The sequence below is a fragment of the Scardinius erythrophthalmus genome, assembly GCF_964197995.2.
Source record: "Scardinius erythrophthalmus genome assembly, chromosome: 12".
Lineage (NCBI taxonomy): Eukaryota > Metazoa > Chordata > Actinopteri > Cypriniformes > Leuciscidae > Scardinius > Scardinius erythrophthalmus.
The window spans coordinates 11,089,258-11,105,525 of record NC_138232.1 but is presented as its reverse complement, the minus strand read 5'-3'; the positions used below and the strand labels follow the sequence as shown (position 1 = coordinate 11,105,525).

Below are 16,268 nucleotides of genomic sequence, written 5' to 3'. Positions count from 1 at the left end.
ATCACCAGTTTTATAAAATGCTGCTTTTTATTGAATTCACCAGCAATTTGATTACTTTAAATACTGAAGCAGAAGAGAAAGGATTGTTGTACAAAATCACAACAAACCAGGTTGTAAAAGTTATTTAGTCACTTTTTCATCACGGAGGAAATATTTTTTTTTAATTACAATTGTATGTGTGATGTTGATAAATGTTAGAAAACAGAACTTATATTAGCTATAAATCATCAGGTTTTCTTGTTGAATTGATGTTTACACCTTGAAAATGACAATGGTCTGATTTTGAATGGCAGCGGCAAGCGATGTGAAGGCATGCCATCTATTTATATCTCTATCTCCCTCCGTCTCATTTACCCTGCCTGACTCCCTCTCACTTTCTCTCTCTCTCATCAAGTGATGGAGAGATCTTATGAGAGTCAGGGTGGGTGGTCAGCGGTTTCGTGTTGTCATTGACCGCGCACGAGACGTATCTGCCGAGACAGACAATACGCGCGCGCTGGCCAGAAACTTATTCCCTGAATAATTAAAGCTAAGGAGAAGTCGACGGAGGACGTTGCATTGCTTCGTAAAAAAAAAAAAAAAAAAAAAAAAAACTCACTTCACCTGAAGGCGCAAAGTATTTTTCAGGTGCTATACTATATCTTCAGTTTCATAAACTCTGATTTTATTCGGCCAAATGCATTGGATTTAATAGGAAAAACAATAGGCTACAATCTGTAGGCTATATATATTCTTTCTTTTTTTTACACAGGCTACATCTTATATAGCCTAAATAATATTTAAAAAAAAAATGTTTTCCGCATAAATCGTTTTCCAAAGGTGTAAAGAACAAATGACACCCATTCGCATACGCTAACGAAAAGAGACGCGTGTTGTAAATTGGAGTTTCAGGTGTCAAGCTGGAAAAAGGGCAAACTCTAATTGGTTAGAAAAGCATTTATGCTGGCGGGAGGAGTCCGCCCTCGGCCTCATATACAACTATTTTGCACGTTGGTTTTCACTAGTCGCTAGTGTGACTACCTGTGGTGATCATCCCGAAGCTCATCACCGTAGGCACGAGTACCTTTGAGCTGTAGGCGCGTGTCATGGAGTTAGAGTGACGAGATAATAAGGTCCGATACTCTTCTTGGACTATTTTTTTTTTTTCAACCTCAGCTTTTCTCCCACCGAGCAGGATTTGTTTAAACGTTTTCTAAGGAGCTAAATCAGTTCATGCCAACACAGATGATGTAATCAGCCGTGGCATTTGTGTGGTATTTGCACGCGCGAGATCACTATCTTTGAGGGCATCGCTCCGCGCGCATCCCTTTGAAAGCGTGTACACCGCTGCCAGTGACTATAAAACCGATCAAGTCACACGACAGACACGCGAACTCCTGTCCTGACTTAATATTTCATTACATCATTTACGTTTACGCTGCCATATGTACTAAATCATTTAGGCTTATATTTAAGATATTCAAGAAATCAACACGTGGGAAAAACACGCTGGATAAACTTGGAATAACTTTTTTAAAGCACAGGAGCATTTGCATCCGTGTCCTACGGGAAAGCATCATTACACGATGGAGCTCCCTTCGGAACCCCGGTGGATGATGCACGCTCATCATTCAGCCTTAATGGGTACCTCAGATTCAGTGTCTCCGCACTCTGGTTTAGGACATCATTGTTCGGGATATATGGAGCAAGGTGCCCCATTATTACCACCAGACGAGGTAGATGTATTTCTCAGTCATTTAGACTCTCAAGGAAACCCCTATTACCACACACACGGGTCCCACTCTCATACTCGTGCACGAATGTCTTACAGTCAAACGCATGGTGAGTAGGCCTGGTGGCATTTTTTGCGTGTTTAGCTTCTTATGTTTTTGGCACTATTTTGAGTTTGAACGAAATACTTTTCACTTGCTCACTTTTTCTTCTTCTAAAACTGTCGGTTACATTTATTGGGTCACAAGGCTACTAATTCTATTGCCCAAACAATTTCCACCATAATCAAGTCTCTCGAAGATTCATCTGCGAAAGAATAGTCATATTTCAATAGTAAATTATGAATGCTATTATTATTAAATAATGTTGTGATTGTGCAATTCTGCCATGTGATATTTATTTTAATGAACAGAAGTTCAAATTGTAACTTACCGGTAGGTTAGTTTGACGAATCTTTACACAAATTTAGCCAAGGTTATACGCATAGTTTATACGCACAGCACATTAATTGTGTTAAGTGTAGGCTATATGCAAATTTTAGGCCTACAAATAAATTATTTAATATATTATTATTTTATTGTTATATCATTATTTAATATATGTTTTACAATTAGCTATTATATTATAATAAGCTATTATATTATATTTAGGCTGTGTTTAAAATTTTAGCAAAAAATAGCGAATGCGTTTTGAATGACAACATTGTTTCGCGGAAACGGGCAAGTGAATTCTTAAGTTTTCAAATATTTTGATAATTAATTCTAACTTAAATTGATACAATAATATTTTCGCGTCTCCGCTGAGATATCTGACCTCCCACAATATTTAGCCAAATTTGTCAGTCGCTTTTGATAGGTGCGATTTAAAACATTAGGAGTTTCCTCATTTGTGTAACGTTACTCATCAGGCTGGTGTAATAGAACACTGCACTCTTTTTTTATAGCTTTAAAGTGTGGTTAAATGCGGAGAGTAGTTCAAATTGAATTGACTTTAGCAATGCACGTGTATACAATTGTTCTTTTTAATGTTTTTTCCCTCCCTTTTTCTTTTGGAAGCACGGCTTACTGGTGGCTCAATGTGTCGACCTCACCTTATCCCCACTCAAGGTCTTTCATTACTGGACAACAGTAAATCGACTTTCTCGGCGGCCCAGCACCACAGCTCATGGGCCGTCAGCCACCTGGGCAAAGCGGTTTTGCATTCAGCAGGCGCCGAAAACTCAAACGGCCTATTCACGAGCACCGGTACTCCTGCCCCAGGTGCAGTGCAGTGCCTGTCAATGACGCAACACTGCAGCCCTCAGCTCTACTGCCTACCCCCTACTCCACCCAAAGATGCGTCCCCTGACCCTGCGTGTGCTGCTGTGAGGGACGCTGGGAAGTACCATCTCCATCTTGTCGACGGGATGAAGATGGAGTGCTCCAGTCCAATCCGTAGCAACCTCGCGCAAACTACAACTCATATACCTTCATATTCCGATTACGCTTTGGCTGGAGCGCACGAGTACCCCCCCGGCGGCGTGTTTCACTCCAGAGGCCTTCTCGGCAGCAGCGCGAGCCACATGACGTCAAAATGCAAAAGCAAAACCCGCGCTTTCTCAGGTAAGTTCAACTTATAACTGGTTAATTGACTAGCTTTAAACATATGTTGCCGGTAAATGAACCAAACTTATTGAGTTCGTGGAACAATATAAGCCTACCGAATAAGGCTACTTTTATTATTTTAAGGAACAGGTAAATACCAATTGGCATTGCAATAAATTATATGTAGCATGGACATTGTAATGTAATGTAATTGTAATTTTAATTAGTTAGATTTCTGCTTAATTGACTAATAAGTTATTGAGTAATAATTATTAATTCGACTAAGAAACATAATTTGCCCTAGTATTTTTTATTATTCATAATGTCATAAAAAAAGTTGTTTTGCTAAATGGTCACAAATGTAACGTTACTGTATTCTTCTAGGGCTGTTTTGGGCCATGTCAAATGGTTAAGCCTGACATGCTTCGACAATAAATAGTTGTAATGTAAAAAGTTATAATTAACTTTTAATTTATCCAACTAATGCATTAAATAAGTAAGTTGTTTTACCTTGAATACTGTTGCTTCCTGTTGGGTGCTATTCTTTAGACCCCCACTAAATGGCTGCACTTATCGGTACAACTCAAAAGTAGAAAAAAAGTTTGAATTACTGTAAAACAAATATTAAACTAAGTATCAGTCTATCTCTATGTGTAATAAATACTGTCAGCATGAATAAGTTGTTTACATTTTTTTAATTTTCTCTCTCCTCATTTTTTGCATCTCTGTGCTATAATGTGTGCCGGAAGGGCGTGAATGTGTGAATTGTGGAGCTACATCAACTCCTCTGTGGCGGAGGGATGGAACAGGTCATTATCTGTGTAACGCATGTGGACTCTATCACAAGATGAACGGCCAGAACCGACCACTCATCAGACCCAAGCGCAGACTGGTTAGTTACACACATATACACACCTTTACATAAACACATGTTCAAACATGTTAGAAGACACTGCTCTAATAGAAAACTGAAATCTCTCCAAAAACAACTTAGATTGTGTACAAGCTGTGCATATGTTTTCCTAGGTATCAAACCCATGACTTTGTTTGAGCTATGGGATTGTTCTGACAAACCTCTTTATATTTGCTAATGCAGATGTGCATTTATAATGTTTAAATGTTAATGAAAAAAGAAAATTGTTCATGTATGTACTACTAATTTGTAGAGCGCTACAGGGAAAACTGTCATATGTTTCTGAGTAGTGTTTCACTTTCGATAATATTTTTCCCATGTAATGTATGATGTCAAGTCAGAAAATGTGCACTGACAATGAAGAGAGAAAAAGAGCGAAAGGCCTGTGTGTGAGAGTGTGTGATGGACTATTGAGTTTCCATGGCCTTACTGACAGGTTTAAATAGCAAGTAATGAATTAGAATTCATTAACAAGTATAAACTTGACCAGAAATCAAATAGCCTAGTTTTTATATTCCTGGCAGGCCTATCATCTTACCTTAATTCCTTGTATCACATGATTGTAATGTTATAAATTCCTGTCCACCAAATATAGTTTTATGGTGAGCACATAAGTGAACACAGTTTACAATTTCATATTCATGAAAGTGCAATGGTTAAGCACAAAGCGGCTGAAAAACTGCCGTCACTGACAATGAAGGGAAATGTAATAAATCAGCTCAAAAGTGACTTCGTCTACATATTTTGTGTGACCCTCCATTCAGAGCATATTAGCTGTAAATTAGGCTGACTAGCTTCAGGTCTCTTTCTTGAGTCAGTGTGTGATGTGCTTCTGCACCAGCTACAGGTCGTATATTTGAAGAGCGCCTGCAGAGACAGCTCGGTCCATTTGTTTCCTTGGCAGGATGTCTGCCCGGTACCGATAACTTTGTGAGACCCAAAAACGCTTCCTTTTGCGGTTGTTTTCTTGCTGTATTTTCTTTTGGCATGTTGAGAATCTACTATACCTGTATAGTTATGTGAATTTATGGTATTTGAGGACGTACTTCTGTTTAACGTGTGAGTTAGAGAGTTAAAGTAAATTTTCTTACCAAGCCAGCATCATAATGTTTCTTAATTCAGTTTCAATTACAAAACTTATTTTCATCACTATCAAATTTAATTTCTCCATGTCTAAACATTTATTTAAAACGTTTTTGTAGTAAGTTAATAAGCAATGCACACGTCTGTTCTTCAGTTTGCTAAAATGGCTCAGAGTCCTGAGAAAAGATTAGTGTAAAGATAGACCAATACATGTTTTGGTTTGTCAGTTGTGCCAGTAACAAAGTTGTCACATTAAGCTCGTAAGAGAGTGTTTTCTGTGTATCTGTGGGATATGTCCAAAAGGAATAGGACAGAACAGAACAGCATGTTGCTATCAGGTCTACATATTCTGACATTCCACACAGGATTTGGACCAGCAATCTTCATATTATTGCTATAGGGTTTAACTACGGCTCCATTCACCAGTCTTTCAGTATGTTTTTAATGCTTATAATGTGTAATAAGTTACTCTGCAAAGGAGAAAAATATGAACTTAATAAATAATTTAAATTATTTCAGATTTGTTGTATTAATATACATTTGTAAAATATTTAAAAATTATTATTTATTACATTTTTATTATTTTTGTCAAGCTTAAATCAAAAGTAATTTTATAATATTATAATACGTATCATTTCACGGTCATACGGAGCCCCTAAAGGGACAATGGTGATGACATGGGAGGAAAAACAATATTTAAATGCTTTTGCTTTCTCTGGCAAAGTTTTGCATTCCCCTGAGAAACTTTGCGTTCGCTCGCAAAAAAACGTTTGAAATGCAAAGTTTCTCGGGGGAGCACAAAAGCATTGACTTCCTCCCATCTCATTTTTTTTTTCCCATCACCTTGTCCCCTATACAGTCAGAATATACTTTATGAAATTCAATGTTTCATTTATGAGACAAACAAGCACTTCCTGTATATAAACATTTACTGCATCAGAGAACAGATTACACCTTTATTACCAGAGTGACCAAATTATGCAAAGCTTCAGGCCTTACCTTATTGGGCTTGAATCAGGGTTTTTTTTGTCCTTCCTGTTCGACCAGATTTTATTTTTATTCACAAGCTTTACGTTTTGTCATTAATCAATTTCTTCTCATCAACCATCTTTCATTTTATGTGCTTTTTTATGTTTCAGTCAGCATCTAGACGAGCAGGCACCTGTTGTGCCAACTGCCAGACAGGGACCACCACACTTTGGAGACGTAATGCCAATGGAGAACCCGTCTGTAATGCCTGCGGCCTATACTACAAACTACACAATGTGAGTAAATGTGTATCTGTCTAGCTTTACTCTAGCACTTTGTATAGACAGAAAACACCAAAATTAAAACATACATATATGTTGAGTTTCTATTTGTAAGAGGTTAACATCCATTGTTTGCATTATAAATGATCTAGTTTGCACCTAAAGTGGACTCTTTTTAATTTTAAATATGCTGGTTGTCTATCATCCTGCTATTTAAAAAAAATTAAAGAGTGTAATTATTGTATAAATGTTGTAATAGAGTGGTGCAAGACTAAACCACTCACACCTCAGACATTCTTATTAGAAACAACTATTATAAAAATAACAAAATTCACGTTTTCAATATGGGTGTGTGTAATTTACATTTTAGTGTAAGTGTCATCAAGTTATGTTTACCACAGACCTTATTTTACTCATAAATTAAAAATCCTTATAAAACCTCATAGTAAAATCTTTAGTGAACCAGTGGTGAATTAGTATTCCGGGTTTTGACATCATCCCTGCACCACTTTTACTTTTGTATAAATTTATAGTGTGTATGTCTGTGTTTGTGCATTCAGGTGAACCGTCCACTAACTATGAAGAAAGATGGGATTCAGACACGCAACAGGAAAATGTCAGGCAAACCTAAGAAGAGGAGAGGAGAGCAGCAATTTCAATTTCAGCAATTTGACAGTTGTGTGCACGACAAACAATCCACCTTCAGCCACATGGCCAACATGCCCCACCCCTTCAACATGACTCCTCCCATTCAATTGCGTCCTGCATTCAGTCACAGCAGCTTAGTCACTGCTATAGGCTGAGACACACCTGTGAACACACCCTTCCGCATTCTTCAGTTTTAATGTTCAGGTCAAGGACATTTCATTTATGTTTCATGTTCTTTATGCAAATAATACAATTCTATTCAGGCTTGATATAAATAGTTGCACTTTATTTTGTGGATTTTTGACATTTGTTTTAAGCCAACCTAGAATCTGATTGTAGTAGTACACCACGAGTTTAATTAATTGGCCAGTACTCATTAATAATAAATATCCCCTATTTATTCAAATATAATCACAAGTATAACTTTTATGCCTGATTATGTCATCTATACCACTGCACTGTGTCTTATGTAACTGTGAAGAAGGAAGTAGTAATAATAATATAAATACATTTTCTAAACCATTTGTAATTATAGAATTATTTCTTTAATTTATTTTTTTCTTTGTTCTTATTTTCAAGCTTTATATATGAACTAGTATCAACATCAATAGCAAAAATTACACTTCCTCTTTTCTGTACACATGCATTAACAGTAACACTCACAACACACTTTTTTTAATGTGTACTTATTTTAAAATTTTAGTTAATAAAAGATTTAAACACAATGTTATTTTGTATGTGAGTCCTTCCCTTATATGCAAAAACATTATTAAATACTGTTGTGGAGATGCTATTTTACAAACATATATAAACAATCCAAGACACACCGGTGGCCTTACACACCTTTACACACCGAGACAAGAGCTTATCAGCATGCTGACTGGACTAAAAGCAGGAGAAAATGGAGGGATGATAGAGCAGAGAAAGTTTTTTTTTTTTTGAGGCCTGGTCAAGAACAGCCTTGTCATTTATCCCCAGATTCCAATACGTTACAAAAGTTATCAGACTAACTATGAATAATATGAAACAAGCCAAGACAATGGAGCACATATAGGACTACTACGGTAAGTAAGTAGAAATAATTAAGGAGTAAATAGAAGATACTGCATACATATTATATCAAAAGTATTGATTTATAGACTGCATTTTATATGTACTATATATGCATTGAGTATCTTATATATGTTTTATTTATTCATCTAAATTAAAAAATATATGACAAATGTTTTATAATAATCACTGGCTGTCTTTAACATGTATACAACACTTTAAATCAACTGTAAAATTCTCTCATACAATGTAATATTTTTCTTGTGTAACCTAAAATGTGTTTGATGTGGTAAATTTCAAATTAACTAATTCTAATTTATTATTTAATAAGATTGAAAAAACCTGACTACTGGTTTTTAAGTTCAGTTTTATAAGGCACCAAAATGCAAGGTTTGCATTATTTATTTTCTATGCCAGAGTAAATATCCATGGGATATGAGGCCAACTCTAAAAGAGATTGTATCTCAGATTCTTCAGTCATCTTGGCCAGATATCATTCTTTCATATGTCTTTCTATCTCATCACACCATGTTTCTCATGTCCCTCCGTATCAATACCCTAAATCTCTGTTTCTCTATAACTTATCCATACTATTGTCAGGCTAAAGGACTCATGAGATCTCAGACCAGGATATACAATACCGTTCAAATGTATGGGTTCAGTAAGATTTTTTGGTTGCTGTTTGAAAGAAATGAATACTTACATTCAGCAAGGATGTATTAAATGGATCAAAAGTGACACTAAAGCCTTTTACATATTGCAAAAAAATACATTTTCGATAAATGTAGTTCTTTTGAACTTTCTGTTCATCAAAGAATCATGAAAAAATGTATCACATGAACATTAAGCAGTGTTTTCAACATTAATCACAAATGTTTCTTGAGCGTTTCTTGATTTCTGAAGGATCATGTGACACTGAAGACTGGAGTATTGATGCTGAAAATTCAGCTTTGCCATCACAGGAATAAATAAGTTTGAAAATATATCAATATAGAAAACAGTCATTTGGAATTGTAATACATTTTTAAAATATTACTGTATTTTGATCAAATAAATGCAGCCCCTGGTGAGCAGAAAAGACTTCTTTTAAAAACATCTTACCAATCTAAAACTTTTGAACGGTTGTGTATGTTAACAACATTAGCATGGTATGTTTGTTCAATCTGACCTAACAGATGTAGCTGTTTGCAAACATTCTGTCTGAAACTAGGACACAGCAGAACCCTCCCATTTAACACAGGCCAAGCAGCATTCAACCCCTTTCTTTTCTTTTCTTTTCTCCTCCGTATCTTCCTGTTTAGCAGGTAAATTAATTCATCCTCTGACTCAGAACAATCACTTATTTTAAATGACAAACCAACTGCGAGTGCTCAGTTCCCCTCTCCGGGGACAGCTTGTGTGGTTATATATGAGTGTTTTACTGTCATCCTCCTGGAACGGGGTAACAGATCTGCTTGCTTCTCTTTCCCTCCTCTCTTTCTCCACTCTTTTATTTTCCCTGTCCTAGTGGTTTTGTCCTGAGAGAAACCTTAGAGGCAGGAAAGTAGGCCGGAGGCAGGAGGGGATTTAGTCTAAATACACTGTTCAAAGTTATCTGACTCAACAGCAGGAAATAAAGACATACCCGTTAAATCAAGAGCCTGTGGTCAAATGATGCGAGGCCTAATAAAAACTGAACTTACTATAGAATTCGATCCCAAACTAAGCTAGCACTGTAAATGTTTACGTCTAATGAAATACATAGAAATACATTACTTATTAATTTGATACAAAATTCAGTCAATGGCCATTCATGATCAAAATTTATATAGATTTATTTCATAGAGTGCATTTCACCCATTTCAAATCCTTATTGTGATGCTAAAGATGAATCATTTTCTCAAAGAGGAACTCTACAATAAAAAAAGAATGAGAAATGAACATGATAGATAACAAACAAACATGAAGCCAATTAGAAAGATAAGATGAAACAAGTACACAAAAACATCATGGATAGAGCAATAAAGGGAAAGAAAAAAGGCAAAAGAGAAAGAAAAAAAGAGCATGCAGAGAGCTGGCCGACTATAGATTTAAGATAAGTTGGCTGACTGACAAATATTTGTAAAATGTGCAGAGACAGAATGAAACAGAGTCGAGAAAGAAAGAAAGAAAGAAAGAAAGAAAGAAAGAAAGAAAGAAAGAAAGAAAGAAAGAAAGAAAGAAAGAAAGAAAGAAAGAAAGAAAGAAAGAAAGAAAGAAAGAAAGAAAGAAAGAAAGAAAGAAAGAAAGAAAGAAAGAAAGAAAGAAAGAAAGAAAGAAAGAAAGAAAGAAACTTTTTGGACTAGACAAAGCCGGCTCTTTTAGTGAGTTGCTATTGTGTTTTTATTGTTGTGATTTAAAAAGCCCAGAGGCTTATGGGTAGAATAGGACTCACATTGCTACAGAAACCTGAGAGATGTATTGAGTGACAGCTGGGTCATTAGAACATCAACTGTAATTAGCAAACATATTGAAACGCAAGCTGCTCACTTGCTCACACATACATATATCCCGATTATTACATGGCTACCTACAAAATAAAGAAATAATTTGACACAAAATATTGATTTAAAAAGGAGTTTATTGATTTAAAAACGATTGCATTGCTTCCGCTAAAAGAAAATAGTCCGTTCCGCGTCCATAGCAACGCTCTGTTTTTCATGGCAACGGTGTGTTATAGGCTATTTTTTACAGTCTATTCGCAGCGGTCTGTTATCAAGAAATAACAGACCGCATTCTACATTGGAATTCAACCAAGCTATGTAATAAGTGTTTTTAATAAGGTTTTTAGTGTACACTAAATGTACAAAAATGTTTTGTAAAATTTTACAATTAATAAAAATCAAAATATATATATTTTTTTAATAAAAATAATGTGTAAGGTGAAACAGGGGCAAAGAGGTTTGAATGGGGAGGTTGATGGTTATTCTGCTCCGTTATTGTAATGTAACGTTATAATGTTATCAAACTAATTCAAGCGATTAAACAGAACACGTTTTTTCGGATACGCAAATGGAACCATCCCACTCCATGCACACACACTAGTTTACCTCATTTTACCCATCCCACACTTACATTCAGGTAATTGGTTATTTTAGAGACTGTATCTAATTTAATAGCTGTAATCTAATAGTTGGCTGTTTATCGTTCAAAGATAAGATGGAGGGCCTGCTAATTTTATTAGTCTCTTCAGTAAGGGATGTGGGAGGCTTTTACCGCCCTGCTAATTGGTCCAATGAGCCGGACAGTGAAGGAGCGTAACCTGAACTGTTCAAAACAGAATGACCTCTGCATATTGAAGTTTCTTTCACTTGTGTCGACAAATTGATCACAAAACTAAAAATGACAGTTTGATGCACTCCTAAACAATTGCATGCAAACCTCAAAGGGCAAAGGTCACAATCTTTAGCCTTTAACACTTATTGGCGGAACACATCTAAAAAATGACTTTTGCATCTACTCATATTCTTTCAAATGTCTTTTTAGACTCAGAAGCTTTGAATGATCTATTTTAGACATACAAATAATGCATAATATACCTGTGTGACAAAGCTAAATTCTTCAGTAGATGCATTGTCTTCCTGACCTGGAAGAAAAGAGCAGAACAAAGAAAAAGAAAACAAGAGAAAGGGGGTGTGGATTAATGATTGTATGGACATAAAGGCCCAAACAGAATAGGTGAGATAGAACAAAGGGGCGTCAAGATAAAGTGCATCAGAAGAAAGGATGGAAAGTGGGATAATGTACCGGAGCAAAGCACCTCTTGAATGCATGTGTAACATGACTGGTTTTTGTGTGGACGTGAACCCTTATACTATAAGAGTGTGTTACTTTATGACTCTGTGAAGACAACAGACTTCAGCTCACAGGGAAACGTGATATATGTATGTGTGAGCAAGTGAGCAGCTTACGGTTTCTCAGCCTCAAATCACTTCCATTGCAGGCTTTAATAACGCCTAAATAAAATATGTTCATGTAACATAATTCCTGCAAAAGTGAACCTCAAATGTCATGTCCGCGGTCAGTAATATCTCAATAAAAATGTAATTCCCTATATATATATTCCCTCCCTGTAACTCTGAGTGTGTATGGAATTGTACAGGTCTGTAAAATGCACTAAACTTTTGGTTCACCCAGTAAATCTATTAAATCCAGGGACACTAGATTCAGCTAAAAGCCCAGTTAAAGGAAATGATGTGATTAGTACAGAGGTCTCTAGCAGTAGTCCATTGATTTATAGATGGATTGATGTTTTTTGCTCAATTGTAGAACTGATTGATTCTCTGAGATCTTAAAACCTCTATGTAGAAAACAACTGATGCATTTTGACAACTGTGTGCCATTACAAATCAAGACTAAACAGATTGATTTCATGGCATCTAAGATCGTAATTGCATAATTAACCAAATAAGAAATATGTTTATATGAATCATGAATTTTAAATAGGCATATATACATATACTGTATATATATTTACATACACGCATTTTACTTTTTCGTAATTTCTATCACACAATGCGAGCCGCAACCATAGGAGCATCTATGATTAGAAAAAAAAAAAAAAAAAAAAAAAAAAAAATCCCCTGTGAGCTTGTACATCAAAAATTGTACCATGTACGACTTTAGCTATGGGAAATTGCACAGACTTCTATTGTTTTTATATACAGCTAGTTATGAATACTTTAACCAAACCAAGACCCTATCGATTACAGAAAACTTTCAACATTTTTACATATTAAAAAAAACCTTATTTACTTTATTTTTATACTGTTTTTACAAATGAGAATGTCCTCAAAAGGTGATTTTGGGAGATTTTATCAGGTTTAGATCACTAAAACACACACATTACAATATAATAATTTGAATAAACTTAATATATCATGTAATATAATGATCGATCAGTTATAAGCTGGGCAATATGAAGACACTTGAGAATTTGTACCCATGTGTTTATTTTTTCAGAACAAAACTGCTTCCCAGCACAAAACTCTTGATTATGATGTTGCTATAGTTCTCTGGGTGGTTACAAGGTGGTATAGTTGGTTACTTACTGTCCTAAGTTCTCACCGAAGTATACCTAATCTGGTCACGTAGAGATAGTTCACTTCTGTTCAGTACACTGCAACTTTTACAGTATCCATGGCCGTGGCACAAATGGCACAAATTAAGTGGCAGAGTTAGGGGTAGTTTTGTTTTGTTTTGTTTTTTAAAAGTATGAGAAACTGTAATTAAAGGGTTCACCCAAACATTTAAATTCTGTCATCATTTACTCACTCTCACATTCATCAACACACACATCAGTTGGTAAACGGAAGCTCAAGCATGCTTAGTTGATGTGCGAGAACCAATGAGGTTCATTCTAGTGTGTTACGCAGCACGTTTGAGTTTCCGCAAGAACCAATGAGGTTCATTCTCATGTTACGCAGCACGTTTGAGCTTCAGCAAGAACCAATGAGGTTCATTCTCATGTTACGCAGCACGTTTGAGCGTCAGTAAGAACCAATGAGGTTCATTCTCATGTTACGCAGCACGTTTGAGTTTCCGCAAGAACCAATGAGGTTCATTCTCATGTTACGCAGCACGTTTGAGCTTCAGCAAGAACCAATGAGGTTCATTCTCATGTTACGCAGCACGTTTGAGCTTCAGCAAGAACCAATGAGGTTCATTCTCATGTTACGCAGCACGTTTGAGTTTCCGCAAGAACCAATGAGGTTCATTCTCATGTTACGCAGCACGTTTGATCTTCAGCAAGAACCAATGAGGTTCATTCTCGTGTTACGCAGCACGTTTGAGCTTCAGCAAGAACCAATGAGGTTCATTCTCGTGTTACGCAGCACGTTTGAGCTTCAGCAAGAACCAATGAGGTTCATTCTCGTGTTACGCAGCACGTTTGAGTTTCCGCAAGAACCAATGAGGTTCATTCTCGTGTTACGCAGCACGTTTGAGCTTCAGCAAGAACCAATGAGGTTCATTCTCATGTTACGCAGCACGTTTGAGCTTCAGCAAGAACCAATGAGGTTCATTCTCGTGTTACGCAGCACGTTTGAGTTTCCGCAAGAACCAATGAGGTTCATTCTCGTGTTACGCAGCACGTTTGAGCTTCAGCAAGAACCAATGAGGTTCATTCTAGTGTGTTACGCAGCACGTTTGAGCTTCAGCAAGAACCAATGAGGTTCATTCTCATGTTACGCAGCACGTTTGAGCGTCAGTAAGAACCAATGAGGTTCATTCTCATGTTACGCAGCACGTTTGAGTTTCCGCAAGAACCAATGAGGTTCATTCTCATGTTACGCAGCACGTTTGAGCTTCAGCAAGAACCAATGAGGTTCATTCTCATGTTACGCAGCACGTTTGAGTTTCCGCAAGAACCAATGAGGTTCATTCTCATGTTACGCAGCACGTTTGATCTTCAGCAAGAACCAATGAGGTTCATTCTCGTGTTACGCAGCACGTTTGAGCTTCAGCAAGAACCAATGAGGTTCATTCTCATGTTACGCAGCACGTTTGAGTTTCCGCAAGAACCAATGAGGTTCATTCTCATGTTACGCAGCACGTTTGAGTTTCCGCAAGAACCAATGAGGTTCATTCTCATGTTACGCAGCACGTTTGAGCTTCAGCAAGAACCAATGAGGTTCATTCTCATGTTACGCAGCACGTTTGAGCTTCAGCAAGAACCAATGAGGTTCATTCTCGTGTTACGCAGCACGTTTGAGCTTCAGCAAGAACCAATGAGGTTCATTCTCGTGTTACGCAGCACGTTTGAGTTTCCGCAAGAACCAATGAGGTTCATTCTCATGTTACGCAGCACGTTTGAGCTTCAGCAAGAACCAATGAGGTTCATTCTCATGTTACGCAGCACGTTTGAGTTTCCGCAAGAACCAATGAGGTTCATTCTCATGTTACGCAGCACGTTTGAGTTTCCGCAAGAACCAATGAGGTTCATTCTCGTGTTACGCAGCACGTTTGAGTTTCCGCAAGAACCAATGAGGTTCATTCTCGTGTTACGCAGCACGTTTGAGCTTCAGCAAGAACCAATGAGGTTCATTCTCATGTTACGCAGCACGTTTGAGCTTCAGCAAGAACCAATGAGGTTTGTTCTCACGCGTCAAGCAAGTACGGATGATCAGTGTTTATATGTGAATAAAAGTCAAAATTCAATCTGTTCATCATAGAGCGATCATGCCTCTTTTATTTGGACTAAACTGCTCAATTCATATGGATTAGTTTTACGATCTCTTTATGATCTTTATGAAGCATCAAAATGGGACTGAAGCATGGAGGGACAGAAATCTCTAATATTTTATTAAAAATATCTTCATTTGTGATACGAAGATGAACGAAAGTCATACGGTTTGGAACTACATGAGAGTGAGTAAATAATGACAGAATTTATTTTTGGATGAACTAAAATGAATGACTATTTTGCCTGACTCTGGGGATACTACTGCCCTCTATGTGTAAACAGGTGGTATTGCAGTGTCCACACAGACATTAGCGCGCTTTAGGAGGGAGAGAAAATACTCTGTAAGGAAACAATCCATGAGATCAAAGAATATAATTAAAAACGTACAAACACAAATGCCAACTGCCCGTGCTGATGAAGCCGATAATGTTAATGGTAGTGGTAACTCAAACACCGAGCGTGACTTTACCTCTCTTTGGGCTCATCTCAAGATCAGTGCAGGTCCAGGGATCAGGAAGGAGACAATCTGCAGCTTCAACCTCATGGGAAAATCTTATGTTTTTATTTCCTTTTTTCTCTATTCCCCTTTTTCAGTCCCTCTTCTCCCTTCTCTTTCAATTTATGAATTTTAAACAGGCACTCTGAAAGACCTTTCTGATGAAGGACCCTGATTAGAGAGGTTAACAGACTCAAGCTGTCATATCAAAGGCTTGTACATGCAAGCACTCACACACAAAATAAAAGACTTAGATTCCTATCTGAGTCACTGAAGGGGAAAAGACAGTAAAAGACAGCATGTGTGTGTGTTTAAACTTCTCTTGAGTCAATGA

General features: G+C 36.9%; 1 protein-coding gene across 1 annotated transcript; it reads left to right on the top strand.

Moving 5' to 3' along the window:
• Window positions 1-1,565: 1,565 nt before the first annotated feature.
• Window positions 1,566-7,342, top strand: gata2b (GATA binding protein 2b; the record flags this gene model as incomplete). Its single annotated transcript, XM_081379908.1, has 5 exons — window positions 1,566-1,821; window positions 2,766-3,311; window positions 4,043-4,185; window positions 6,429-6,554; window positions 7,100-7,342. 5 exons carry the CDS (start codon window positions 1,566-1,568, stop codon window positions 7,340-7,342), a joined length of 1,314 nt encoding a protein of 437 aa, XP_081236034.1.
• Window positions 7,343-16,268: the final 8,926 nt, after the last annotated feature.